General features: G+C 49.6%; 1 protein-coding gene and 1 long non-coding RNA gene across 7 annotated transcripts; one reads left to right on the top strand and one right to left on the bottom strand.

Annotated features, from left to right (window-relative positions):
- The first annotated feature begins 106 nt into the window (after positions 1-106).
- Positions 107-20,932, top strand: DNPEP (aspartyl aminopeptidase). 6 transcript variants are annotated; one of them, XM_070619915.1, is made up of 16 exons: positions 107-1,542; positions 11,320-11,367; positions 12,143-12,236; positions 12,321-12,409; positions 12,517-12,630; positions 12,868-12,993; positions 13,208-13,338; positions 13,569-13,644; positions 13,734-13,841; positions 14,590-14,667; positions 15,630-15,713; positions 16,631-16,791; positions 17,171-17,210; positions 17,332-17,433; positions 20,269-20,436; positions 20,798-20,932. In XM_070619915.1, exons 3-16 carry the CDS (start codon positions 12,149-12,151, stop codon positions 20,846-20,848), a joined length of 1,416 nt encoding a protein of 471 aa, XP_070476016.1. In that variant the 5' UTR covers positions 107-1,542; positions 11,320-11,367; positions 12,143-12,148; the 3' UTR covers positions 20,849-20,932. The 6 variants fall into 6 exon arrangements, with proteins under 6 accessions (XP_070476016.1, XP_070476011.1, XP_070476015.1 ...); XM_070619910.1 differs by lacking the exon at positions 107-1,542 and adding an exon at positions 4,644-4,889; XM_070619914.1 differs by lacking the exon at positions 107-1,542 and adding an exon at positions 4,656-4,815.
- On the bottom strand, positions 11,229-11,854 carry LOC139083454 (uncharacterized). The gene is made up of 2 exons (XR_011540163.1): positions 11,705-11,854; positions 11,229-11,324 (listed from the first exon to the last, which is right to left on the bottom strand). It is a non-coding gene; the product is annotated as an uncharacterized lncRNA (long non-coding RNA).
- Positions 20,933-27,582: the final 6,650 nt, after the last annotated feature.

Raw genomic sequence — 27,582 nt, 5'->3', positions numbered from 1 at the left:
GCGCTGCCACTCAGGCTGGGGGAGGGGATCGGGCGGAGAGGGGGCTGCTGGGAGAGTGGGAGGGCCCCTGCGCTCCAGGGCCCAGGCGGGTCCCCGCTGCCCCTCTGTGTTGTGCAATGAGCTCCTCAGCAACCCCCTGCGAGCACCGGTGGGTGCCCCCACTTCCCAGCCTGGGCTCGGAGCTCCGGACACCCCCTCAGGATGGGGTCAGGCTGAGTCTCCGCCCCCAGCTTCTTCCCCCTCTCAGTCTCTGGCCCCCACCTTTCCCCCTCCCTTCCTCTCCGGGTCAGCCCTCTTCCTATCTACCCCCCCCCCCCACTCCCCCTACAGACCTCTACCTCTAGGTCTGCCTCCACCTCCCCCATGGTCTCTGCGCCCCGCTCGCCTCTGGGTCTCTGCCCCCACCCCTCCCCCAGCTCCCTCTAAGTGAGGATGCCCTTGTTGGGTGACCCCACATTCCCGCCTCACTGGGGTCGGGAGGCCTTCCTGCCTGGTGTGGGAGCCCTGCCCCCACCCGAGTTCCCGGCAGCCTCTGCCGGCGTCCAGCAGCTGGCCCTCTGCCGGGCCTCCTCCTCGGACCCCTCCCCCAGCCCCAGGCCCGATTTAGCTCCTTTAATCTTCCCTGTCATCCAATCCGGCCGTTTCCTGGGCACACACTGCACTTTCCAAACTGCCCGTCCCTGGAGAGGGGCGAGGGCAGGGCGGCCTCAGTCGCTTGTCCCTGCTCTGCCGGCCCTCCTGCTGTACCCCCTCCCTTCTCCCACCCCGCGGAGGTCCCAGGGAGCTCCGGCTGCGCGGGCCTCTGCCGTCAGGCCTCCGCTAGCCAGCCCGGGCCTGAGACAATCCTGACTCCTCACCTGGTGCTTCCCCACCTCCGGGCTTCCCCGATGCTGTTCCCTCTGCCTGGAACACCCTCCCCTCCACAGTGCATTTCCTCCGCTGGAACTCTCAAATTCCACAGGACAGATTCTGGAACCAGACCGCCTGGGTCCTGGGGCCCTAAACCCTGCTCTGCCTCTTCCTAGCTGTGTGACTTTGAGCCAGTTGCTTCCCTCTCTGTGTCTGCATTGCCTCATCTGTAAATAGGGATCATCCTAGTGCAGACCTCAGAGGCTCACAGTGACTGTGAGGATTAATTATTCTATGTCAAGTGCTTAGAACAGTTCTGGGTACACAATAAGTGCTAGTTAAGTGTTAAATGAAAATTATCTTTTCCTGCCTGGTATGACAATGACTTTATTTCCTCCAAGTGAAGACACCAGGAACTGTGAAACACTTCATTTGTTTAATGACATCATTTCGGGGCGGGGGGGGGGAGGGAAGAAACATGACCACGGGAAATGCACACACTGTCTATAAGACACCTTCCAGCTTCATACATGTGTCAATTGCTCAGTAACCCTATTGGTGTAGCATAGCGGTCTCTTCGCTTCTGCCCCGACGGTCCCTGCAGCCTCGTGCTCATTCATCGCCTATGATCGGTGCCCAAGGGCTCGAGTTCGAGTCCTTATGCCAGGATTGCATTTAGCTGCGCGACTTTAGGTAAGTTCTTTGGCTCATTTAAGTCTCGATTTTTCCTAAATAGCCAAGATAACTCTCAACGATTGTAAGGAATATTAAGCGAGACAATACACATTTAGGGCACTTAGTGTTTCATTGGATATTCAACACAGGAGAGCTCTCATTATCGTGATGATTTAAAAACGTTCGTTGGATTGACTCGCGGCTCTCGGAAGGCGCGGGAAGCGAGAGAGCTGGTATCTCATGGTCGAAGTGCCCTCCAGTGGCCATATGGGGGAACTGCAGGCTTCCCGATGCGCTGGTGGGGGTGGTCCCTCCTTTGCTGGTCCAGGAACTAACTCAGCCACCCCCAACCCCAGGCCAAGCTTGTCCGACCCTCCTGGAATTCTTCACGTTATCTTTCCTTTTACAGAGGCTTTAAGGGGCTTTTCAAAAGTACTTAATAGGATAAGAGACTCAGGGCAGAAGTTTAGTCCAGTATGGCTACAGCAGGAACATGCACCATCTCTCAAAGCTTGTGGGCCCAGGCCCTGTGGCCGGAAGGGACAATGATGGAGTGCTGCGTGCTGGGCATCAGTTGTCCTCTGGCCTGGACACTGGGATCTGGCTTCTGTGCTTTGCCAGGTTTGTCATTTAATCGCTCACGCACCCTTCCTTCCTTCCTTCCTCCCTCCCTTCCTCCTTCCCTTCCTCCTTTCCTTCCTTCCTTTTCTTCCTCCATCCGTCAATATTTATTGAATACTGGCTGCTTCCAAGCCTCACATCCTAGGTGCAGGGGGTTAAAAAGATCAATCAAACACAGACACAGACACAGCCGCCAAGAGTCATTCACAATGTCCCAGACACCACATGCAGAGTTAATCCCTGCTCTTGAGTGTTTACGGCTCTGCTGTGAGGCTGAGTGGGAGGGCAGGGCAGCAACACCAGACCCAGGCTGCCTCATTTCCCCTGAGGAAATGTGTCCATAGTGGAAGGCTTGTCTGGCCAGGTTAGGGGCTGACTGCCTCCTCCTGGGCCACACCGCTCCCCTGAGAAATGCTCCCCATCTCAGACATGGACCAACTCCTGGCTCCGCCTGCATCAGGGTCCCTCATCCGCCCTCCTTTTCCCCACCAATGCCCTTTGCCCAGGGCCCGGGGCTGGAGTCAGGGGAGAGTGAGGTGTTTTTAACCCACCCTTGTAATGGATGGCCTGGGTAGGGATCTTACTCACCCAATACTTAGCATCCAAAGCCAGCTCAGTGGCCAGCTCCCCACTGTCCAGGATTGAGAAAGGAGCCTAACTCTAGAGACGGTGCATGAGAAGGTAGCTGGAGGTGCCCGGGGCCCGACTTTTGGAAGACGGCAGGAGAGGGAAGAAGGGCTGGGTGAGAGACGTGTGCATTGTTCCTGGGATTCCGTTACCTCCTCGAGCTGCCATCCCCCCTCCTTCCCTTCATGATCAAACTTCTCAGATGTCCTCCCATCCCTTCCTCAGGACCCCCTTGCTTGCTCTGAATTGTTCCGTTTCCTCAGAAGTCTTCCCAGCTGCACAGGGTCCCCTCAACTCCTAGACCAGTGCTGTCCGACAGAGATGTAATGGGAGCCACGTATGTCACTTCAAATGTTCTTATAGCCACATTTTAAAAAGGTAAAAGATGGAGCCGGCCCGGTGGCACAAAGGTTAAGTTCGCATGTTCTGCTTCTCGGTGACCCAGGGTTTGCTGGTTCGGATCCTGGGTGCGGACATGGCACGGATTGGCAAAACCCATGCTGTGGTAGGCATCCCACATATAAAAGTAGAGGAAGATGAGCACGGATGTTAGCTCAGGGCCAGTCTTCCTCAGCAAAAAGAGGAGGATTGGCATCAGTTAGCTCAGGGCTAACCTTCCTCAAAAAAAAATAAAAAATAAAAAAAAAGTAAAAGAAACAGGTGAAACTAATTTTAATAATATAGTATATTTAACCCAATTTACCCAAAATATTATTTCAACATGTAATCAAAATTTAAAAATGGACATATATTAGATATTTTGGGGGATAATCCAATATGTATGTTATCGTATATGCTTAGCCTTTCTCAGTTCGGACTAGCCACATTGCAAGTGCTCAGTAGCCACATGGGGCTGGTGGGTGGTGTATTGGGCATCATGGTTCTAGAATCTTCACTTGCTACATGGCATACATGCTTTCACTATGGGTGGTTAATCTCATCCCCACGTGTCCTGTCTCCCCAGGGAGATTAGCAGCCCCCGGGTCAGAGTCCTCATTTCACCCATCCCCGTATCTCCCTTGGCACCTTAAAGGTGTGCGCTGCGCTCTGCAGGCCCTCCAAGCATATTTGTTGATGGGAGTGAGCTGGGGATTGATTTCTTGTGGTTTAGTTATGGCTGTAAATGGTGTTTTATAGATTGCTTCTGTAGATGCACCCTGCTGCAATATTAGCAGAAACAAGCAGCCGAGGCTGTCAGCACAGGCGGAGGCCTCAGGGCAGATGGGGCTCTCTCAGGCAGGGGAAATCCTGCCAGACCACATACCATCTCTCTGGCTTAAGAGCCTGTCATTGCCACCGCGGTCTCCTCCCTGCAGCCCCATCTCCCTTAGACCTCGAGATAGCCCTTGTCAGGGTGCATTACACAAAGGATGTGTCTCCAGCATCCCACGCCAGGCTGGGAGCTCCTGGGGGCAGAAAAGGACTTATTCAGGTTGACAAGAGCCCGGCCCACAACAGACACACAAAACACGCTTGTTGAATGAATAAATGAATGGACAGCTGGAGCCAGCGAAGCCTCTCATTCATGTATTCATGCTCCCAGAAAATCTTTACAGAGCACTTAAAACGTGTCAGGCACTGGGCTAGCCCTGGGGCTTCAGCAGGGAGCAAGGCAGACGTGGGCTGCGCCCTCTGGAGCACCTCTTCTGGTGGTGGAAACAGAGTGAAGAGGTAAACACACAAATAAAATAATTAGCACACTGACTGGGGATGGAAACGGAGGGGCCCAGAGGACGGGGAATGAGGGCTGGGTTGCTTCCTCCTGGACTATAGGACGCCCTCCCCCCAGGTCCGGGGTCATCATTTAGACACTGGCCACAGTAGGCTAGCCTGAGGCTCGGGGACTGTAAGGACATTACTGTTTCAAATGCATTGATGATGTCATAATGGGCCGTGTGGGTGGACTGAGGACCCTACAAGTTTGAGCAGAGGGCCGAGGCAGCCGGGGGAGCTGGCAGAGAAAGGCAGCAGGTCCAGCTGGTCGGTGTCCACTCGGACTCAGACACGCTCGCCCCGGACACACTCGGCCCGGCCCAGGAGGAGGTGAGCGGGTCACCATGGCGCTCAGCCTCTCCGCCACATCCATTCCCAGCAACTGGTTCCCAGGCTACCCGGAGGTAATGGACCTGTCTCTCTGTCCATCTTTGGTGGGAGTGTCCGGCCAGTGCAGAGGGCCAGCGTGTGCGTCTTGTGCTGCCTTAGGAATTGCGGAGATAAAAAGATGATTGGGAAATGACCCCTGCCCTCCTTACTGACAAATTAGACCTGAGCATGTGGCCTCCCGGAACAACGCTCGTCATGCTGTCGCCTAGCTTTGCAGGAGCGGGGTGCTGAGTGTTGCTGAATCTTCCCCAAAGCCCTATCTAGTTCCCCAGCTTCTCTTCGTGTCATCCCACGACATAGACTGAGATCAAGGGCAGCCCACCCACTGGCACTTGTGCTTCTGAGAATCTAGGTTAGCGTTTCTCAAGGTCGTCTAAGGACAGCAGAATTATTTGCAGCACAGGTTAAAAATGCACATCCCTGGGCCTCGGTCCAAACCTTCCAAAGCAGAATTTTCAAGTGTGGGGCTCATGAGTCTGCATTTTTAAAAGCCCTCCAGGGAATTCTTATCCTGAGCACTGCCCCGGAGATTAAACACCTTCCAGAGGTCCCAAGTCCCATGTCTGGCTGACCAGGGTGGGTGAGTTTCTCTGTCTGAGATGAGTGTTGGCTTTGATTTTTTTTTTTTTTTTGAGGAAGACTCGCCCTGAGCTAACATCTGTTGCTAATCTTCCTCTTTTTTTTTGCTGAGGAAGATTAGCCCGAGCGAGCATCTGAGCCAATCTTCCTCCACTTCATATGTGGGTCACCGCCACAACCTGGCTGTCCAGTGGTGTATGTCCACGCCCAGGATCCTAACCTGTGAAATGGGGCCGCCAAAGTGGACCACACCAAACTTAACCACTGTGCCAAGGGGTGCCCCCTTTGATATTTTTATTATTGATGAGAAGCCATGATTCCTAGGCTGCTGGTGTCCAGCTGGCCGCTTGGAAGGAATCAGAGACCGCTGAGAACAGAATTTATCTTTTCGACCCATCCATAAAATGCTTACCTGAGCAGACACTGTTTAAAGGCCATTAAAATACCAGACACAGAATAACCCAGTCCCTGGGACTTTATAGACATATTTACTCAAAGCCAAGTGCTTGCAAAGAGTAAATAAAAGGGAAGCAAAATGAGCGAGCACCCCTAGAAAGACGAACTGAAAGTCAACAGCCCTGGTCACTAAAATAAACAGCACAAATCCAGCGAGGATTAAATGACCTCTAGTCAGACAGGCTCAGAGCCAGAAATGCCCCATCATGGTTCCAGAGGAAGGAGAGGTGACCGTCTGTCCCCACCACCTGGGGGTGTGCCAGGATTGCTGCCCTGGGAGGCCCGGCCAGGACTGCAAAGACAGACTTCCCCTTTGGGGGTGTGAGTGCTCCCCAGACCTCCCTGGGAACATGCCAGGGCCTGAAAATCTCCCAGATTAAAGTCAAGAAGTGTGTCCCAAGGCCTCTGATAAAATGCACATTTTCTGAAAGTGTAGCACTTCAAGTCTCTATTATCTGCCATTTATTCACTACTTTAGCGAACTTTGTTTAGCACTTGCTGGGTTTCAGGCCTGTGACAGGCACTATAGATATCAGGATGAGGAAAGCAGAAACCCGCCCCCGAGTGGCTCGTGGTTTCCTATGAGATAATAATGGAGAATATTTATTGCTCGCTATTTGACAAAGTTAATGAGAAGCATGCTATGTGCATTGTCTTATTTAATCCTCATAACATTATCAGGTTATTCTGTTATCTTCCCCTATTTTACAGATGAGGGAACTGAGGCCCAAAGTGGTATGATGGTACCTTTTTTTTTTTTTCCCCAAAGATTGGCACCTGAGCTAACAACTTGCCAATCTCTTTTTTTTTTTGGCTTTTTCTCTCCAAATCCCTCCCAGTAGACAGTTGTATACTTTTAGTTGTGGGTTCTTCTAGTTGTGACATGTGGGATGCTGCCTCAACATGGCCTGATGAGCGGTGCCATGTCCAAGCCCAGGATCCGAACCAGTGAAACTGAAGCAGAGCGTGCGAACTTAACCACTCGGCCACGGGGCCGGTCCCTGATGATACCTATTTAACAGTTAGCTCTCTGGAAGAAGAAAAAAGCCCTGATTTGTGGTGCTTGCCAATCTCACTAGTGTAAATACTCCCCAGGCCGGTTTCAAGCTACCGGGCCATTGTCGCTGAACATGGAGTCGGAAAGAGATGCGAGTGGGAGGTGGCTCCAGCCACCACTGCACAGACAGCCTGCAGCCCATCCATGGGGGAGTCACGATCTGAGCCCCAGGGTGGCTGTTTCCGAGGCCACGTGCAAAACCACTCTGTTACACGGTCAGCCGCCACACGAGATCGTTGACATCTGAGAGGGAAACATCATGAGACCTCTGTGAAGTGCCAGTTTTACCATCCTCCATAAAACCCCTGGGATTAATCACCAGCGCTTCCCTGTATCTCTTTGTCTTTATCACCAACAGGAGCACGTGGTTTTCTTTTGAGGGCCGATGAAAAAGACTTTATTTTGAAGTAATGATACATTCACAGGAGGCTGCACAGAGTCCTTTGTACCCTTCACCCAGTGTCCCCCCGTGGTTACGTCTTCCACAACTACAGCCCAATCACCACCAGGCAGGTGACATAGGTCAAATGTGTGCGTATAGTTCTATGCCACGCTATCCAGCACTGCCAGATCTAGCAAATAAAAATACAGGACGCTCAGTGAAATTTGAAGTGTAAGTATACCCCGTGCAATATTTGGGGCATCCACTGTTCTCACAGGACTAAGATGTTATTCTGTATTTGTCTGAAATTCAAATTTGACTGGGTGTCCTGTATTTTAGCTGGCAACCCCAATTTTATTGCATGTGTAGAGAATCACGTGACCACCACCGTAATCAAGACACAGAACTGTTCCAGCACCACAAAGGTGTTCCTGGTGCTGTTCCTTTAGAGTCACACCGAGCCCTGCCCTCACCCTCCCGAGCCCTTGGCTACCACTACCCTGTTCTCCATCTCGAGCATTTTGTCATTTTTTTCACACAGCATAATGCCCATGAGACCCATCCAAGTTGTTGTTATCAATAGTTTGTTCCTTTTTTTTTTAAGGATTTTATTTTTCCTTTTTCTCCCCAAAGTCCCCTGGTACATAGTTGTATATTTTTTCGTTGTGGGTCCTTCTAGTTGTGGCATGTGGGACACCGCCTCAGCATGGCCTGATGAGCGGTGCCATGTCCGCGCCCAGGATTCGAACCGGCAAAACCCTGGGCTGCCGAAGTGGAGCGCACAAACTTAACCAATCCTAATTTACTTAGTTTTTAAAAGTAGGTAATACATGTACATAGAGAAAAATCTGAAAAGTGCAAAAGGATTTACAGGGAAAGGAAGTACCCCTTCCACCCCAGACCCTCAGCCACCCCATTTCTCCTTCCCAGAGTCGGTTACCATGTTCTTGTGACTGCTGACATATTTTAAACATATAAGAATATAAGTGTGTGCATCTGGATGTTTACCCACACAAATGGCAGCATACCTGCTGTTCTGCCCTTCATTTTTTCACTTGGTAGTGTATCTTGGAAGCTGTTCCCTGTTGGTACCTCTTGTACTTCCTTCTCTTTAACCATGTAAAGTACTTTTTAATCCTCCCTCCTAGAACATAATTGGTTGGAAATTAGAATCTTGCCTGAGCTACTCACCTCAAGGCATTCTGGGATTTGTAGTCCTTAATCAGTTGAATCCAGCATAGGAAACAGGACTTGAGCAGAAGACATGTGTTGGAAACTAAAGAGCCCTTCCAACGATGCTGTTGGAGGACACATTGTCCCGTGTTATGCAAGTTCCTATCATTATACCTAGAAGCAAATTATGTATTCATTTAAACAACCAAGATATCTACCAGCAATGAGATACCCAGAAGTGTCTTGGCATCTGGAAATCAAGAAGATCTGATTCAGCCCCCTGTAAATGCACCCATTTTAGCAGATGGGCAGGACACACACACACACACTCCGCAATAAACGAATAATGGTAGCATTGTAAACACAGCTAAGGTGAGGAGGGCAAGATTTTCTCGGGAGGCTGAGGGCACGAATGATTCTCAGAAACTATTCTTGGATAGCTAAGGTGCCCCCCTTGGCCTTCCCACTTCATATTCAGTACCATTCCCTTATCTAGAGATGACCACTCTCCTTCCAAACCTGTTTCCATGCATTCACATATATATTTATATAAAGTCTAGAAATTTAGCTCATTATGTGAGTTTTACCTAAATGCAGTTGCCCTGTAAATATTATTCTGGAAATTGCTTTTTTCCACTTAACAATATATTTTGGAACTTTTTTCTACGATAATACATAAAGATTGACTTTGCGTTATTTTTTACTGCCACATGGTCCTCTGAAACATGGTGTCTCAAACTTTAAAGTGCCTTCAGATCATCTAGGGATCTTGTTAACACGGAGATTCTCATTCGGTAGCTCTGGGGTCAGCCCTGAGGGTCTGCATTTCTAAAACGTTCCCAGGTGTTGTAGATGCTGCAGGTCAACAAATCACACGTTGAGGAACAAAGACATAGGGTCTGAGTGAAGTTGTGTGCTAGAGCCGACTTGGACCAGGTCATAAGAATTGATTGTCAAATTTCCAGGAATTTTGTGATCCCATTGTTATACATAGCAATCATTAAAAAATTCAGTTATATAAACTTACTATTAAAAAAGTTATATTACAAACATAAATACTCAGAAATCATCACTGTCAACTATTTTAATATCAATCTATGCTCTTGAGGTTATTTACGTCGATTATATCTATATGGTGGAAATCTATACGACGGTATTCTTTTGCACATCCCTTCCCAACTCCATGTTCAGCTCGTGTTGGCAGCTTGGAAGCAGCCCCAGTGAGTGTTGACACCACAGAAATTAGGTAGAAAGGCATGCATTACCCCAAGCCTTCTCCAACACTTGATATTACCAGTGTTTTTCATTTTTGTTAATCTGACAAATCAAAAATGGTATCTCATTTTTAACTTGTATTTCGCTGATTATAGTGAGACTCGATCTCTCTTACATTCATTCCTAGGAATTTAATAGTATTTCTTGTTCTTCTAAATGGGACCTTTTTATTATCCAATTATCTAGTTTATTATTGTAAAGGAAAGCTGATGATTTTTAAAATCAGGTTACCTTCCGAACAATTCTAATAGCTGGTCAGTTTATTTTCTTGAAGGTTCTAAGGTATCATATAAGCTACAAGTAACGACAAACTTTACTTTTCCACATATATAATTGTTTATTTTAGTCCACATTGACTCCCAGCGCTAACAGCTCCATCAGTGTCTTACTTCTGATCTGAACAGGAGTGCTTCTGACTTCCCCACTAATGTCTGCTGTAGATTTCTGGCAGACATCTATTACCCTTTCTCTTCCTGAGTTCTTAAGATTTTGTTTTGGTTTTTATCACGAATGGATGTTCAATTTACCAAACGTTTACTTTCTCTTTCTAAGTTATCCGCTTTGGTGATGTTTGAATTTCTCACATTAACATGAACTCTTTTTTGTCATCAGAAGAACACGAAAAAGTTCCCTTAGTTGTCTCCTTCCCTGATACGTTGTCCCCCTGTTTCACCTCTTTTCGCTGCCCTTGAATGTGTCCCTTCCCCAGTAGCCAGCCTCTGGCTCCTCAGAGGAAAAGGATATTCTCTCCAGGTCCCACTCAGCACTGAAACTTTATACATAATGACATTTCAATAAGTGGTTAGGGAATGCCATGAATTTAACCCATCACCTGGTGTGTATATTCTTGAACACTCCCCTGCTATATCAACTCCTTTGAAGTGAGGGCTGCTGGACCTGCCAGCTACTCCCCCAGGCAGTCCCACCCCAGTATGTAAAAGGCAGATTGCTTCGTTCACCTGTAATCCCTGGAGTGTTGACAACACTCCTGTGTTATCAGGTGGGTCCTGTTTTGAACCTGGGAGCCACCAAGAGTTCTGATCAGAATCTATGGCTAGGCAGGTGTCTGGGTTTTTTAAATTGCTGCTCACCACTCTTGACTTAGGAATATTGGAATTGCCACCAAGAACATATGGAATTTGTTTTTTTTCTGTCGTTTTAAGAAGTGGAAAGAGTACAGACAGATACGGGTGATCTTGGGCAAGTCATTAACTTCTGTCCCTCAGGGACCTCCGTGTAATGTAACACTTAAGGTGCAGAGAAAAAGGTCCAGAAAAGATCTGAGAGTGGATTGTTCCAGCTCCCTGGAATCGAATTAATTGAGTCGAAACCCCACCTCTGGCCATTTACTACCTTGGACAGGTTCCTCGTCTCTGTCTTTGGGTTTGTTCATGTATAAGATGGGGACAGTAGAAGTACAAAGTTGATAGGGCAGTTGTGAACATGTTAAGCTTTATCATCAAGCTAAAGCTCATGGCGAGCTCTCCATGAACATGAGCCTTGTTGCTTTCATTATCCCAAGGCTGCCTGTGGAGAGAGAGAACACCTTGTTCAGCACCCGTCGGACCAGGTGAGCTGGCGGGGACCAGTTTTTTCTCGGACTCTCTGACCCTGGGGAGGGGCGGGGGCGAGCGGTTCTCGGCTGTCCTAGCACCTCCGGGACGGCAGAGGGCCCCCGCCACCGCCGCGGGCAGGCGACGAGGGGCGGGGCGGGCCGCGGGGGCGGGGCGGGCGGAGCGCAGGGGCCCCCCAGACCCGACGCGAGCTCAGATCTGGGGCTATGCAGGTACATGTTCCCCGCCCCACACCGACCCGGCGTCTGCTCGGGCCCAAGCTCAGCAGCGCGCTGAGGTGGGCGGCGCGCCCCAGCCAAAGCGAAACCGAAAGCCCGGCCCGGGTGACCTGACCTTCCTGAGTTGGAAAGGGGCTGTCTGCAGAGACCGGGGTGGCTGGGAGGTGGGTAGTCCCTGGAGACCACGTGGTGCAGGCCGGGCCAGAGCTGGGCGTCCGCTCGGAGTTTGGGAACCGACGGGGATTTCTCAGCTGGGCGGGCACGTGGGAGCCGGCCTTCGGGGGCGGAGCTAAACTCCGATTAGGGGGCGGGCGGTCTTGGACTGGCTGGGCCGGGAGCGCTGCGGTGTGATCCTGTGGTTGGAGGGCCCGAGCTCTCAGTCGGGAGAGGTTCGGCCCGGCATCTGCGCGTCTCGGTGGGGAAAGGGGCGGAAGCAGACGCTTGAGCCTTGGAGCGGTCAGTGCAGGGCGTTGGTGCGGGGCAGTACCCGGGGCCTGGCTGATAGGTCAGGGGTCCCAGACCTCGTCGGAGACTGAGCGCCCCCCTCCCCTAGGTGGCCATGAGTGGCAGGGGCGGCAAAGAGGCTGTGCAGGCCGCGGCCCGGGAACTCCTGAAGTTCGTGAACCGGAGCCCCTCTCCTTTCCACGGTAAGTGACCAGTGCAGCGGAGGGGGCTGGGCCGGGGTGCCCCCTACCGCTTTCCATCGCTGTGAGGGGCTTCTTTCCCTGCAGCGGTGGCCGAGTGCCGCAGCCGCCTCCTCCAGGCTGGCTTCCATGAACTCAAGGAGACAGAGACCTGGGATATCAGGCCTGAGAGCAAGGTACCAGGAGTGGGATGGGAGCGGAGAGGCGGGAACCCAGGCTGGGTCTCAAAGTCCTGTGTGCCAGCTGGCTGGCTAATACAACTCAAACTCCCCCCGCACCCCAGTACTTCCTGACCAGGAACTCCTCCACCATCATCGCCTTCGCCGTGGGAGGCCAGTATGTTCCTGGCAATGGGTTCAGCCTCATTGGGGCCCACACGGACAGTCCCTGCCTCCGGGTAAGGAACTGGGGCCCTGCTGGGGTAGGGGTGGTATGAGGAGGAGTACAGGGCAGAAAGAAGTCAGCAGGTACAATTCAGGGTCTCTGTTCTCTAGAGCAGGAAGAAGGCTCCCTCTCCACTTTGGGTCGTTTGTCGCTAATACTCATTTTGTGTTTTTTAGCTTGTGAACAGCCTGTCTCATCTCCAGGTCTTGTCGTGCAGCCTCTGACTTCTCATTCCCTTCCTCATGCTCAGGTGAAACGGCGGTCTCGCCGCAGCCAGGTGGGCTTCCACCAGGTTGGTGTGGAGACCTATGGTGGTGGGATCTGGAGCACCTGGTTTGACCGTGACCTGACCTTGGCTGGACGTGTCATTGTCAAGGTGGGAACTGGGGTTGGACCTTGGAGGTTCTCAGCTTCAGCTGTCTGAAGATTGGCTGTCACCACCTTCAGGGTACCTGTGGAGAGCCCCCCAGGGCAGGGGGGTAGGGGCAGTCCGGGTCTGAGGACCACCTTGGTTTGTCTGGGTTAAGTGGGGGCTCTAGCCAGCTGTGGTTGGGAGATGCCCTGCGCTGAGTTGGCCTGGGGGGGCACAGTGCCCCACCTCAGGCCGGCTGGAGCAGCGGCTGGTGCACGTGGACCGGCCCATTCTGCGCATCCCACACCTGGCCATCCATCTGCAGCGAAATGTCAACGAGAACTTTGGGCCCAACATGGAGATGCACTTGTGAGCTTGGGCAAGGGCTGTGGTGCCTGGGAGGGAGGGGGTGTGGCACCAGTGATAGAAGGGGCCCTGGTGGGACCTGGGAGACCACTCCCTCATGGGGGCAACCGTCAGGGTCTCCTCTTGGGACCCAGCTGGGAATCGAAGGGCAAGGGCATTTCCCCATCAGGAGATGCCTGAGCTCAAGGATGCCCTCCAGCCCTCCCCACACCCCAACACGTGTCTCCCCACAGGGTCCCCATTCTTGCCACAGCAGTCCAGGAGGAGCTGGAGAAAGGGACTCCTGAGCCTGGGCCTCTCAATGCTGCAGTAAGAGTCCCTGCCCACGGGGAGGGGTGAGCAGAAGGGGAGAGGGGAGGGAGAGCAGACCCTCCTCCCAGCATCCTTCTACCCTGCAGGATGAGCGGCACCACTCAGTCCTCATGTCCCTTCTCTGCGCCCACCTGGGGCTAAGCCCTGAGAACATTTTGGAGATGGAACTCTGCCTTGCAGACACACAGCCTGCGGTGAGGAGTGGCTGCAGGCACTCGTGGGTGGGGACCTCCGGGATCCCAGCCTGGCCCAGCATGTCCCTGGAGGCATTCATCACCTCTGCCAGTCCCCCCGTTACCCTCATTCCTGTTCTTGCCAGTAGATGCCACCGCCCTCTGTCTCCAGGGCAGTGGTTCTCCAAAGGCCGGTTTCCCACTGCAGACCTGCCTACCTGGACTGTCTGGGCTGGGGCCTGGGCCTCGGCCTTTCCACAGATTCCCCAGGAATTTCTGCCACAGGCGGTCTCTGTTCACTCTGACCCATGCTGGCCTGAACCTCTGAGGGCAAGAGGCCTGGCTGTGGCTGCCCTTTTTCTGGAGCCTGTCCTCGTGTCACTCCCAGTTGTTGACAGTAGGAGATTGCCAAGGCCGATCTGAATGTGCACTACGTTGGTCTCCTCCTCTGCTATTTCCTTAGCTTTTCTTGGGACTGTTCAGCCCTTCCCTTTTCCTGTCCCACAGGAAGTGGTTGGGAACTACAGGCCTCTACCACCACCACCCACCCACGCCCCCCTCCCCCGTCCCTCAGCTCTAGCCCAGCCCCCTTCACCATGCTCTGCTTAGCCCTGCACAGTGGGGGTCATAGTGCCCTAAGCCAGGGATCAGGGAGACATTGCACAAGGAGCCAGAGAGGCTCGCTCAAACTCAGTCCCTGGGGAGCAGGGAGAACCCGGTGAGTCAGGGCACAGGATCCAAGGTCCAGCTGAGTGTCTTGTCTTTCTAGGTCCTGGGTGGGGCCTATGAGGAGTTCATCTTTGCCCCTCGGCTGGATAATCTGCACAGCTGCTTCTGTGCCCTGCAGGTAACGGGCTGGGGCGCCCCCAGGTGGCACACACCACCAGGGGAGGCAGACAGTCTTGTAGGGGGTGGGGAGTGCTGCCTCAAGCCCTAGCAGGTTGTGACATGGCTGCTGGCCACCCCCGCAGTCTGCTGGTGCCGGGTGGACCGTGGGGAGGGGCATAAATGCTGCAGCCTCAGCATCTCCTGTGGCCCCATCCTTGCGCTGGCCTTGGGCCAGGGCTGAGGTGGGGGAAGGCTGAGAGGCTGAGGGCACCAGTGTCTTGTCCTAACCCTGCTCTTGTGGCTTCTCCTTTCAGTTAACCTCTGATTTGGGGAGAGGCCTTGCATGCCATAAGGCAGTGTCATCCACCTCCCTCTGCTCCCCCAACCCCAGACACAAGCCCCGCCAGCCCTCTCTCTGTGCCTTGGGAGCTCAGTGGGGTGGTCTCTTCTTCCCAGCCACCTTGATATTCCCCACTTTCTTTCTACCGTAGTCAGTTCCTTCTCGCCCGTCCTCTCCCTTCCCTCTCTCCTTTGACACCTCTCTTCCCTCCCTGTCCTGTCCTTGGACACGGGCTTTGGGCTGTAATTAAGACTAGAACCAGACCTTGGACTCTTTTCTGCTGAGTCACGTCACCTTGACGGAGCTGCAGTCCCCTCCTGGGACCTCGATCTTTTCGCTGGGGCCAATTAGTTTACCCGATCTGTTTGGTGCTTTTGACTTTCCAGGATTCTCAGCCCTTCCCCTCCCCCTCACACATCCTCCTGCCTTTTGCGTGGGAAGGTACAGGAGAATACCCAAAGGGTGGCTTCTCCCATTCCTTTGAAAAGGTCCCCCACGCGCCCTCTGCCGGGCAGTGCCCTGAGAGAGGAGGGCCAGTGGCTTCTCTCCGACCTTGACTATGGGAGGCTGGTGGTGAGTGTCAGCTCCGAGGTTATGAAGAAGTGGGCTGAGGATGATGCCCCGCTCCCTCCCCACACCAGGCCTTGATCGACTCCTGTGCAAACCCTGCCTCCCTGGCCTCGGAGCCCCACGTGCGCATGATTGCTCTCTACGACAACGAAGAGGTACTTAGAGGGCCCTGGGAGGGTCCCCTCTGGAGTCTCCTGCAGTCCCCTTGTACCAGGCGCCCACCGTGAGCCAGGGCTGTTGGGGAGGCCACAGCCACGGGGGAGACACTACCTGTGCTTCTAAGCGTGACATACCTCCCGTATATCTCAGTGCCGCGTGTGAGCTCCTGGAGGACAGGGACTCGCCGTCTCATCCTCGTGGCCCCAGGGCTCAGCACGTGGTGGGTCCTCCTGTACGTGCTTGTGTTAGGGTGCGGTCTTAGATGCTGCAACAGGGCGTGAACGTGGGGCTAGTTCTCTCGTGTGACTGCACAGGTCAGAGTTAGCAGTTCAGGGCAGGTCTCTGATGTCCTGAACACACAGCTGCCATCTCAGGGTCCTGGGGGCCATTCCAGCTCCTGCCATCATGTCTACTCTGAGGTAGTAGGCAGGGAGAGAGGGCAGAGCGGGAGTGTACACCCGTCTTTTTCAGGGTGTGACCCAGAGGTGGGCTTCATCGCTGCCTGCGTTCCATTGAACTTTCCATGTTTAGCTGCAAGGGAAGCTGGGAAGGTCGTGTCCAGCTGAGTAGTTGCATGCTTAGCTACAACCCCGGTGTTCTGTTATAGAAGACACCATGGCAGTTAGCAGTCTGTGTCACATACATAAAAGACCGACTGGGCTGGTGGGGCCCCTGTGCTGAGCCCTGGGTGTGAGGGTCGGGGAGAAGGAGGGGAGACACTGTGGGAAGCCCACCCACAGGTGCTGTTTCTGCCCCAGAGATGACTGTGGGTTAGTTTGGGCCCCACCCACCATCATTAACACCCTCCGTTCTCCACCCACTGACTCAGAGGGGCCCTGGGCCAGTCTGGGCATCGGGCCCCTCTCCCTGGCCTCTAGCCCAGACCCCAGAGCAAGGTCTCTGCTGTCGACAGGTGGGGTCCGAGAGCGCCCAGGGGGCGCAGTCACTGCTGACGGAGCTGGTGCTGCGGCGGATCTCAGCGTCGCCCCAGCACCTGACGGCCTTCGAGGAAGCCATCCCCAAGTCCTACATGATCAGCGCGGACATGGCCCACGCCGTACACCCCAACTACCTGTGCGTCCGCCCTGCTGGGCTCCGACCTCACACAGCTGGAGGCCTCAGGCTGTGCCCGGCCCTGGTCTCTCCCCTCCTCCTTCCTTATTCTGCCGGGAGGTTCAGTGGGGACTTCCTTTTGCCTGCTCCAAGGCCCAACTTGGTCAAAGTCATGTAATACCTAACCCAGTTTGTTGAATAGGCTCTATCTACAAACTTATTTCCATCTATTGCTAGAGGCTGCCTGGAGCACTGTGTTGAGCATGCCTCTGAGGTCCTGCCGGGCTGAGTGGGAAAGCATGCTGTGATCCGTTGGTCGTGTCTGCCTTGGGAGGGGTGGTGGGTGTTGACAGGCCCAGCTCCTGTTTGCCATCCCTGGCCCTTCATCCATCTCTTACAGGGACAAGCATGAGGAGAACCACCGGCCCTTATTCCACAAGGTGAGGTGCCCCTGATCTCTTTAGGGACCGGAGGCCTGGCTGGGTCTGGGCCCCATCTCGTTCCCTCTGGGCCTGTCACCGTCTCTGCCTCACCCTCGATTCCTGGTCTCCTTCTCCCCAGGGCCCTGTGATCAAGGTGAACAGCAAGCAACGCTATGCCTCAAACGCGGTCTCAGAGGCTCTCATCCGAGAGGTGGCCAGCAGCGTCGGGGTGCCCCTGCAGGTGAGGGCGGGCCCTGCCTGGGAAGATGTGAGGGCGAGAGTGGGCTCCAGGGCACCAGCAGATGGGCCCCCTGTGAGAGGGGAGCCTGGTAGACAACCTTTAGTGGACAGGGTCCCAGTGGAATGAGGAGAACAGGGGTTGTGGATGTGGGCAGAGCTGGGACCAGTGCTGGCTCTGCTGCGGGGCTCACCCTGTGACCCTGGACTTGTCTCCTGATCTCTGAGTCTCAGTTTCCACTCCTGTACAATGGGGCTGATAATGATGCCTCCCTGTGTCTCCTTACACCCCCGGGGGGCTTCCATGAGAGTAGTTCAGGGCTGGGCAGCCTGGCACTCCACCTGCTCATTTTCACTCTTGCCTTGGCAATGGCCCATCTAGCCATAGGTGTATATATATATAGAGAGAGATGATACGTGTAATACACATGATGTGTGTATTAGGGAGTGCGGCCCGGGTGGTCCAGGGACAGACACAGCAGGCAGGTCCTGGTGAGTCAAGACTAGCACCCTGGCCCCCTGACTCGCAGCTCAGGGCTCCCTCTACTGCACAGCCCTGCCCTGCCCGGTGTAGAGCTGTTGTTCACTCTCAGGAGGGCCTCTCTGAGGAGGTGACGCTTGAGCTTCTAACTATTCTATTAAGAGAAGCAGCCATGGGCGAGTCTGGAGGAGGAGCTTCCTGGCCAGAGGGAACAAGTGCAGAAGCCCCAGGGGACAGGCGGGAGCTTGGTCTGTTGGAAGGAGACAGGCAGAGCGGGAGGGGGAGCCCGTGCAGGCCGGGCGCATGTGGCGCAGGCCTCCAGGGCCTGGAAGGGGTTGCATCTTTGATCTTCTAAGGCAGTGGGAAGACGTTGCGGGACTTTTCTTTAATCACTTGCAGCCGAAGGAGGCCATGTGTACTTTAGAAAATTAGAAGACACAAACAGAAAAAACAAAACATGAATGGAGATCTGTGTATATTCTTCCTGATTTTTTTCTCTGCATAGACTTAACACACATTTTTCAAAAATGAAATTATAGTGGATATATTTTTCACTTCCTCTTTGCACTCAGGACTCTCCACTGTTCTGTTTCAGTCAATTTGTATCTCATCAAATGCACAGATCGTTTTCAATTTCCCCAAAATATTCTTTACGGTTGTCTGCCCCACCTTAGTCTCCAGTCCAGGGCCACATGTCGTTATTTCTGGCGGGTACATGGCTTAAATGGCTTTTAATCTAGCACAGCCTCCCCTCCATTTTTTTTAAACATTGACTTGTTGAAGAAACCAGCCTGATCATCCCACGTAATGTCTCACTTCCCGGATTGTCTGGTTCCTTCCTCATGGTGCTTCTAGCTTGTGCCTCTGGCCCCCGTATTCCCTGTAAACTGGAATTCATCCCTAAAGCTTGATGTGTTCAAGGTAAACATTTTTGGCCAGAAGATGTCATGATGGGTGTCCTCCATGTTGCATCATGCACATAGTATCTGGCTGATCCGCCCCAGGGATGATAAGATGGACCACTGGATTGGGTGGGTGGTCCATCCCTCCATCATATGGGGCTTCTCCTCCTTTGACTGGACAGTAACCTGTACAAGGGATGACTTCCCCCTCAACCAGACATCTAGTGGTTTTAAGACTACTTGATAATCCCAGCCTAAATCAGTTCATTAGTTTACTGAAAAATGTTACCCCACAATTCATCCCTTCTACATTTCATCCCTTTTACATTTATTAGCTGCCATCTTCCTGTGACGTGGAGCTTTTTCCCTCATTCACTAGGGCTTTTTGGTTATCATGAAGTATGGTTCCTACTGGAAAGACAAAAAAAAATGCTAATTATTTCCCTTTAATGACAGTCTTCAAGATGAGGTGTTTGAATGGCCACCTTCAATGATGACAAATACTAAGGGGTTTTTTTGGTTTCCCTTTTCTGACTATCATTATAAAATCATAGGTTTTCGTTGGTTCGATGTGATCTGATGCACTATAATCATTTTATTTCATCCTCAAGTTGTCCTAACTTTGGCCAGCAGGAGCTTTTTCAGTGGAGCTCCTGTGTCCTTTGACACAGCTCCTGAAAGTTTTCTTGCTTTTTGCTACAACGAGAAATTGCAGCTCCTGCTGTTCATTTCTCTTCCCAGACTTGGTTGCTTTGGATGGATGGTGATATTAGGGACCATGTCTGGCAGGAGTGTTCACTGGTTTTTTTGGGGGGAGGGACAGTGCTTTTGGGTCATTTCTGTGAACATAGCTAGACAAAAATACATGTATTTTGAAAATCATGAGTTAATACTATAATTCTTATTCAAAAAATAAGAATAGTTATTAATTTATTGGATTTTATAATTCTGTTTTCCCTTAGACTGAAAATTGTGATATCTAACATCATATTATGATTTTATTTACCTTTTTATGAAAGTATAAAGGAAAGAGTTTCCAAATGCCAGTAGCAGTCTTTTTAAAAACACTAAAACTACTGAGTGGTTTTTTGTGTGTCTGTGGAGGGTGGAGTGTGTGTCAAGCAAGAAGGTGACATAAAGGATACGTGTTTTTCTTCAGTCCCTTTGCCTGCTGTGTGGAGAGCGGATTCTTTATAGGAGGCAAAATGATAGCAGCTGGAACTAGGGTGGTGGTAGCACAGATGGAGAGAAGGGGGCCCATTCAGAACGTTCTGTCCTTTGTACTGCCAGTTCGTCTTGGCTTTGTGGTTTTCTGCCGGTCACCTCCACTCTCCGAGGGGGTAGAAGTGGGCCATCTGCCAGGCCCCGTCCAGCCTTGCAGTTCCAAGGTGACATCCTCCTCGGCCTTGAGGAGCACTTCTACGTGTTGCTCATGAACCTCTCCTCCGCTCCCCAGGATCTCATGGTCCGGAATGACTCCCCATGTGGCTCCACCATTGGACCCATCTTGGCTTCTCGGCTGGGGCTGCGGGTACTGGATCTAGGCAGCCCGCAGCTGGCCATGCACTCCATCCGGGAGACCGCCTGCACCACAGGAGTCCTCCAGACCCTCACGCTCTTCAAGGTACTCCCACCTCACCCATCACCATGGCAGCTGGGCCCCTTGCCCCTCTAGTGCCTGGAATGGTTGCTGGGGCAACATCACCATCACTAAATGGCTGGCCTAGGTGATGGGGCTGGTGGTCTTGGTGCTGCCGTGTGGGAAAAGAACGGTCCCCATTCTTCTCAAGGCCCTGGGCCCTGATCAGCCCCTAGAGGATAATGAGAGGACAGAGGGGATCAGGGAGGGCAAGAGTGGGGCAGTTGTCACGTGTGGGTGAAGCAACTCTGCCTCTCTTTGGGGCCTGTGTTGGCGGGAGGTGAGCAGCGGGGCGTCTCCATCTGGTCTGCGCTAATTCCAAACCCTGTGTTCCCTCCCAATGTAGGGCTTCTTTGAGCTGTTCCCTTCTCTGAGCCGTAACCTCTTAGTGGACTGAGCCCTCTTGGAAAGACTTGCACTTGAGAGGGGAAGTTCTCAGCTGAGCTGAAGCTGGATTATTAAAGCGGATTTTTCACTCAGACTCAGTCTGTTGTACTTCTTTGGAGACTAGAGGGGTGGGAGTTGAGCCTGGCTTGAACCTCTGGAACTGGAACAGAGCGGGAGGTTGGGGTGCAGGCTGAGGAGGCCACAGATCCTGGGAGCTGACGGAAGCCTGATTTCAAGTATTTCTTCCTTAAGCTCACGCCTGAAGTGGGTGAAGGGTGGGTGGGTCCCCAACTGGAAGGTTACTTCTGCTTTCATGCCCGTCCTCCTCCTTGGCAGTGGCCTCCATGCTCTTCCCTCCTTCCTTTCCCAGAATAGACCAGGAGCCTAGCTTGGCCTCTGAGGTCTCAGGGCTCAGGCATTAGGCTCCCCCCAGAGTTGCCCTGGGCAGCCCAGGCTGTTTCCCACCCTCCCTCAACTCCTCCCGACCCCTCCCAGGTGCTACGAAGAGAAGGGCGCAGTCTAGGCGTAAGCATCACCATCATCCGCCTCACTTCCCAGCAGCCACTGTGTCATTGGTCGTATATTACCAGGGAAAAAGATTATCACCGACAATCAATAGGAAAAGTCAAAGTCTGCTTATAAACACTTCCATCAAAATAACTCTGCTAACTGGTGTTTTTCCATTTTTTTGGATACCAATAGAAAAATTACTTTTTATATGAATAGGACAATTGAAGTTTTTTAAATGCTTAATATGATGAATAAAACAATAATAATGCTGATGGAGTTTAAAATATATATAACTAAACTGTATCACCACAATAGCATAAAACTCAGGCGAGATCAGCAAGTTCAGGTGTACTAAGTGTCTTGCAATGTCCGGGAGAGAGTGAAGGAATCAATTCATACTGTGCTTTGAAGTCAAAGATACATACTGTAATTTTTAGGAAAACTACTAAAAGAATTTAGAAAGTATTTATAGCTTCTGTTATGGGTCGAATTGTGTCCCCTGAAAAGATGTTGAAATTCTCCCCCTGGCACCTGTCAATGTGATCTGATTGGGAAATAGGGTCTTTGGCAGATGGTCAAGATGAGGTCATTAGAGTGGGCCCTAATCCAGTATGACTGTGTCCTTATGAAAGGGGGAAACATGGACACAGACGTGCAGAGGGAAGAAGATGTGAAGACACAGGGAGAGGGCCATGTGAAAATGGAGTGGAGGGGCCTCTACAGCCAGGAGAGCCAGAGGCCGCTGGAGGCCAGGAAGGATTCCCCTACAGGTTACGGAAGGAGCATGGCGGCCGACACCTGGGTTTTGGTCTTCTGGCCTCCAGAACTGCGAGATGATAAATTTCTATTGTTTTAAGCCAGCCAATTTGTGGTACTTTGTTTCATCAGCCTTGGGAAACTAATATAACTTCAAACTAATTGAGTGGGGAAAATGGGATAATAAAAACAATTGGTCCATTCTGCAACTTAACTTCAAATGGTTCGGCAAAACCACATTATGCTTGTGTGTGGGTAATATAAAACGGTGAAATGGGTTGACTCTGGGTCTATACGTGGAGAGACTGGGTGTTTGTTGTACTATTCTTTCAAATTTTTTGTGTTTGAACATGTTTATACTAACAGTGTGGGGATAAATTTTTAAAATTCAATCCAAAAGAAGGGGAGAAATGAGAAAAAAGAGAAAGTGAAGCAACGGAAAGCTCTTAATAAAGTGGCAGACTGAATCCAAATATGTCCAGTTATAACATTCAGAATAAGTGGACTAATAATATCTCAATATGGTTGTTATTTTAAAAAAATAGACTACATAGTTAAAATACAAAGCTTGTCAGACTCGATATCAAAAAATTACAGCTGTTTGCAAGAGATACACCTAAAACAAAAAGATACAGAAGATTGACAAAACATTACTAAAGATTGATTTTGTGTGCTTTTGAATTCCACAAAAGGAATTTACATTCCAAATTTCACATATGGAACCATATTTACTCTTTTTTTGTCTAGATTCTTTTCAAACTTGTCAAGCTTTTTTTCGTCAACATAATATTCTTGAGATTTATCTGTGTTGTTGCATGTGGAAGTAGTTCTTTCTTATTATTGCTGAATAATAATCCTTTATGTGAGTATACTGTGATTTCTTTATCCATTCTCCTACTGATCACACTTGGGTTGCTTCCGTTGTTTGACTGTGATGAATAAAGCTCTTATGAACGTTCTTATACAAGCATATTTGTAGACAAGTACTCATTACTCTTGGATATTTACCTAGGAGTAGAATTGCTAGATTATAGGGTACATGCATAATTTATGAGAAATTGCCAAACAATTTTACAAAGTGGCTATGCCATTTTACACACCCACCAGAGATACATGAGAGTTCCAGTTGCTGTGTACCCTTGTCAACGCTTGGTATTCTGGTCTTTTTCATTTTAGCCATTTTGTTGGGTATGTAGTGGTAACTTATTTTTGTTTTAATTTGCATTTCCCTGATGAGTAATGTTGAGCTTTTTTGAGGAAGATTAGTCCTGAGCTAACATCCACTACCAATCTTTCTCTTTTTGCTGAGGAAGATTGGCCCTGAGCTAACATCTGTGCCCATCTTCCTCTACTTTATATGTGGGACACCTGCCGCAGCGTGGTTTGATAAGCGGTGTGTAGGTCTGTACCCAGGGCTTGAACTGGCAAACCTCAGGCCAGCAAAGTGGAACATGCAAACTTAACCACTATGCCACTGGGCTGGCCCCCATTGAGCATTTTTTTATGTACTTATTGGCCATTTGGCTGGCATTGTTTGTGAAGTCACCATTCAAATATTTTGCCCATATTCATTGGATCATTGGTCCTATTCTTATTGATTTATATATTGAATATACATACATGCATACACACACACACAAAGGACTTATCTTCTGAATGTATGTGTATGTATATTCAGAATACAAATCCTTTTTTAGATATATGCATCACAAACATTGTCCCCCATGTGTCGCTAATGAAGGCTCTTCATTTTAAAAATACTTTTCAATTTTATTGAGGTATAATTTACACACAATAAATCAGACCCGTTTGAAGTGTACAATTCTATGAATTTTGACAGATATAGACACCTGAGAAAACACCTCCACAATCAAGATAGAGATCATTTCCATCACCCCCCAAAAGTTTCCACGTACCCTTTGCAATCATTGAATCTCTCCACCCCAAGCCCCAAGCAACCACTGAGCTGCTGTCTGTCACTATAGATTAGTTTGTGTTTTCTAGAATTTTATATAAATAGAATCATGCAGTATGTGCTTTTTGTGCCTGGTACATAACCCTATGATTGTTTCTCCTTAGGCCTATTAACATGGAGAATTATGCTGATGGATTTTTCCTAACATTGAGCCATACTTACGTCCCCGGAATAAGTCCCACTTGGTCACATCATATTGTTTCTTAATGGGCCATTGATTGCCTTTGACATTTTATTTAGGATTTTTGCATCTATATCCAGAAGTAAGATCAATTTGCGGAGTTTTTTGCATGTCTGTCAGGTTTAGGTGTTCATGTTACTCTTGGTTCATAAAAAGAATTTGGAAGTTTCCCTGTTGGTTTTTTTAATGCTCTGAGCAATTTAAATCACATTAGGATTACCTGACTTCTGAAAATGTGTAGAATTCCTCTGCGAAATCATACGGACTTGATGTTGCTTTGTGGAAAAGTTCCTCCATAACTTTCTCTATTTGTTGTATGGAAATTGGTGTAAGTGTTCTACCTCTAATGGCATCAATTTTCGTAAATTTTATGTTTTCAGGAATATCATTTTATCTAGGTGTTCACACTTATTTGCATGGTTCTGTAAAGCAGTCTCTTATTAAATTTTTTTCCTCTAGTTAGTAATTTCCCCATCATTTCTCTTTTTTCTCTTTCTTTCTCTTTCATTTTTTTCTTTTCCTCTTTTTTTCTTCCTCTTCCTTCTCTTCCATGCCCTCTTCCTTTTACTTGTATTTGTTTGTTCTCCTTTTTTGTCTTAAGTGAGCCAGTAGTTTGCCTATTTGGTGGGTTTTTTCCAACTACCAGCGGTTTTATTTATTTGTTAGTGCTAAGTGTGTTGGTGGTAAACCCTGGTACGCTGGAGCATCATGATTACCGACTTTCGCTGGCTGAGGAAGCAGCGGTGGCTGTCCTCCCTGGGCCAGGTCGATGGTGGCAATGCTGCTTCGGAGCTGAGCTCCCAACGTGGATGTGAGAACAGGATTACAGGATAGCGGAGACCAGGTGGCAGCGCTTTGCTTCCGGAGTTTGCAGTACTTTCTGTCTCCTAATTATGCTGTAAGCATGAGTTATGAGTATTTTTATTTCTTTCTCCTTTCGTTGAAATGAATGATTTTTGGAGGATGTATAGAGAGATTTGGGCTTAGGCAGCTGCTATCACTTGCTGGGGACTGCAAATGCTATTTAATAGTAAAATGCTGAAGGTGTTTGTGGAAGACACTGTCGGTAACCCGCCTGTGTCCCCACTTTTACCACTTCAGTGCTCTTGTCCCCACTTCCAACTGCCAATATCTGCACTCCTTTGCCTGAGGACACTCTGGCTGCTTGACTATGGTTTTGCACTCGCGCGGCAGTTGGAAGTGCCAGGGAACTAATGCTCCCTACCCTGAGCATCTCTAACCAGTGACTGACAAGACTCTGCGTGAACCTGACTCATCTTGGGCGAGATAACTCTGATGCGCGTAGTTTACACTGGCTCCCAGAATTGAACTCCGGAACTAAGTCTGATAACACACCCCTTTATTGGCCACCTTCCCCTCCTTGTCACTTCCCCACGCCCCTACCCCTGTTTTCCTTCACGTCCCAAATGAACTCCTTGCACCCAGATCCTCGTCTCAGGTCTGCTTCTGGGGAAACCTAAAGCGAGTTAGAATTCCTCTGAGACTGAGAATAAGGCAAGGATGCCTGCTGTTCTGTTTCTGGTCAACATTGCACTGTGGGTCCTTGGCTGGGTAACAAAGTGAGAAAGGAATAAAAGACAGAAGGGCTGGAAAGGGAGGAATAAACTTCCTTTTGATAGGATTTGTTATGTAGAAAATCCAAAAGATAGAGTATTTGAATTAATGAGAGTTTATCAAGTGAAACTGAAAAATCAATATATAAAAATCAATTCTATTTCTGTATACCAGCAATGAATGGTTAGAAAATGAAATTTATAAAGGATTACTTCTACAAAGCATAAAACTCAAGTATGTATGAATAAACATAAAAGATATGCAAGATCTCTATGGAGAAAGTTATATGACAGAAGGTCCAAATAATTTGGAAGATATGTGTTATTTGTGGATGTGAAACTCTATTATTGTAAAAATACTGGTTATCCTCCAAATTGATTTTCAATGTGTAATCCTAATAACAATATGAACAGGTTCTCTCCTCCTTGCTTTTCTTCTTCTTTTGTGGGAGTTGACAAGCTGATTCTATAATATAGACGGAAAAACTAAGACAAGTTTGAAGAAGACAACTGCCTTACCAGTTAGCAAAGCTCATTACAAAACCATAGTAATTATGACAATATGTTAATGGGGCCACCTCTACAGCCTAGAGGTTAAGGTCAGCATGCTCTGCTTCAGCAGCCTGGGTTCAGTTCCTGGGCGTGGACCTACATCACTCGTTGGTGGCCATGTTGTGGCAGTGACCCACATACAAAATAGAGGAAGATTGGCACAGACGTTAGTTCAGGGCAAATCTTCCTCAAGCAAACGGAAGATTGGCAACAGATGTTAGCTCAGGGCGAATCTTCCTCAGCAAAACAAAGAAACAAACAAACAAAAAGGCTACAGTATGTTATTGGCTCAAGGATAGACTGACAAATAGAATCAACAGAAACACACGAATATCTGCTACTTGATTTATGACGGAAGTGGTAATTCACACGGCCTTTTCAATAAATGGTGTTGTGAAAATTGGATATCCGTATGGAAAAATGAAATTGGAACCCTACCTCCCACAATAACACAGAATCAGTAGCAAGTGGATTTTAGATCTAAATATAGATGGCAAAATCAAAGCTTTTAGAAAATATTAGAGGAGAATATCTTTATGACCTTGATTAGGGGAAGATTTAAACAGGATACAAAGAACGCTAAGCATAGAGGAAAATATTGGCTTACTTGACCTCATTAAAATTAAGACATCATTAAGAGAATTAGAAGACAAGTCACAAAGGGAAACATATTTGCAACATATGTAATTGACATAGGGCTCATGGCCAGAGAATATGAAGACCTACAAATCAATGAGAAAAGCACAATGGACAAAATATTTCAACAGGGACTTCATAAAAGAAGAATCCAAATGGCCATTAAATACATGAAAACATGCTCTACTTCATTAGTCATCAGAGAAATAGTAGGTTGAATCATGTGAAATTGACCATTTTGACCTACACAATGGCAATTTCATGTGGTCCAACCTAACATAAATTAAAACCATAATAAGACACTGCTACATAGCTATTATTATAGCTAAAAATTTTAAATCTGACAATACCAAGTGTTGGTGAGGATGTGGAGCAACAGGAACTCTCATACAATGTCGGTGGGAGGTCAACTGGCAACAGTTTAGGACATCAGTTTGGCATTGTCCTCACTGACCCAGCCATTCTGCTGTAGGCGTACACCTGTAGTAAACATATTTGCGTGTGCACCAAGAGACATGTGCAAGAATGTTCAGAGCAGCACTGTTTGTAAGAGTCTCAAA

The sequence above is a fragment of the Equus przewalskii genome, chromosome 5, assembly GCF_037783145.1.
Source record: "Equus przewalskii isolate Varuska chromosome 5, EquPr2, whole genome shotgun sequence".
NCBI classification, from domain to species: domain Eukaryota; kingdom Metazoa; phylum Chordata; class Mammalia; order Perissodactyla; family Equidae; genus Equus; species Equus przewalskii.
This window is presented reverse-complemented; position numbering and strand designations above follow the sequence as displayed.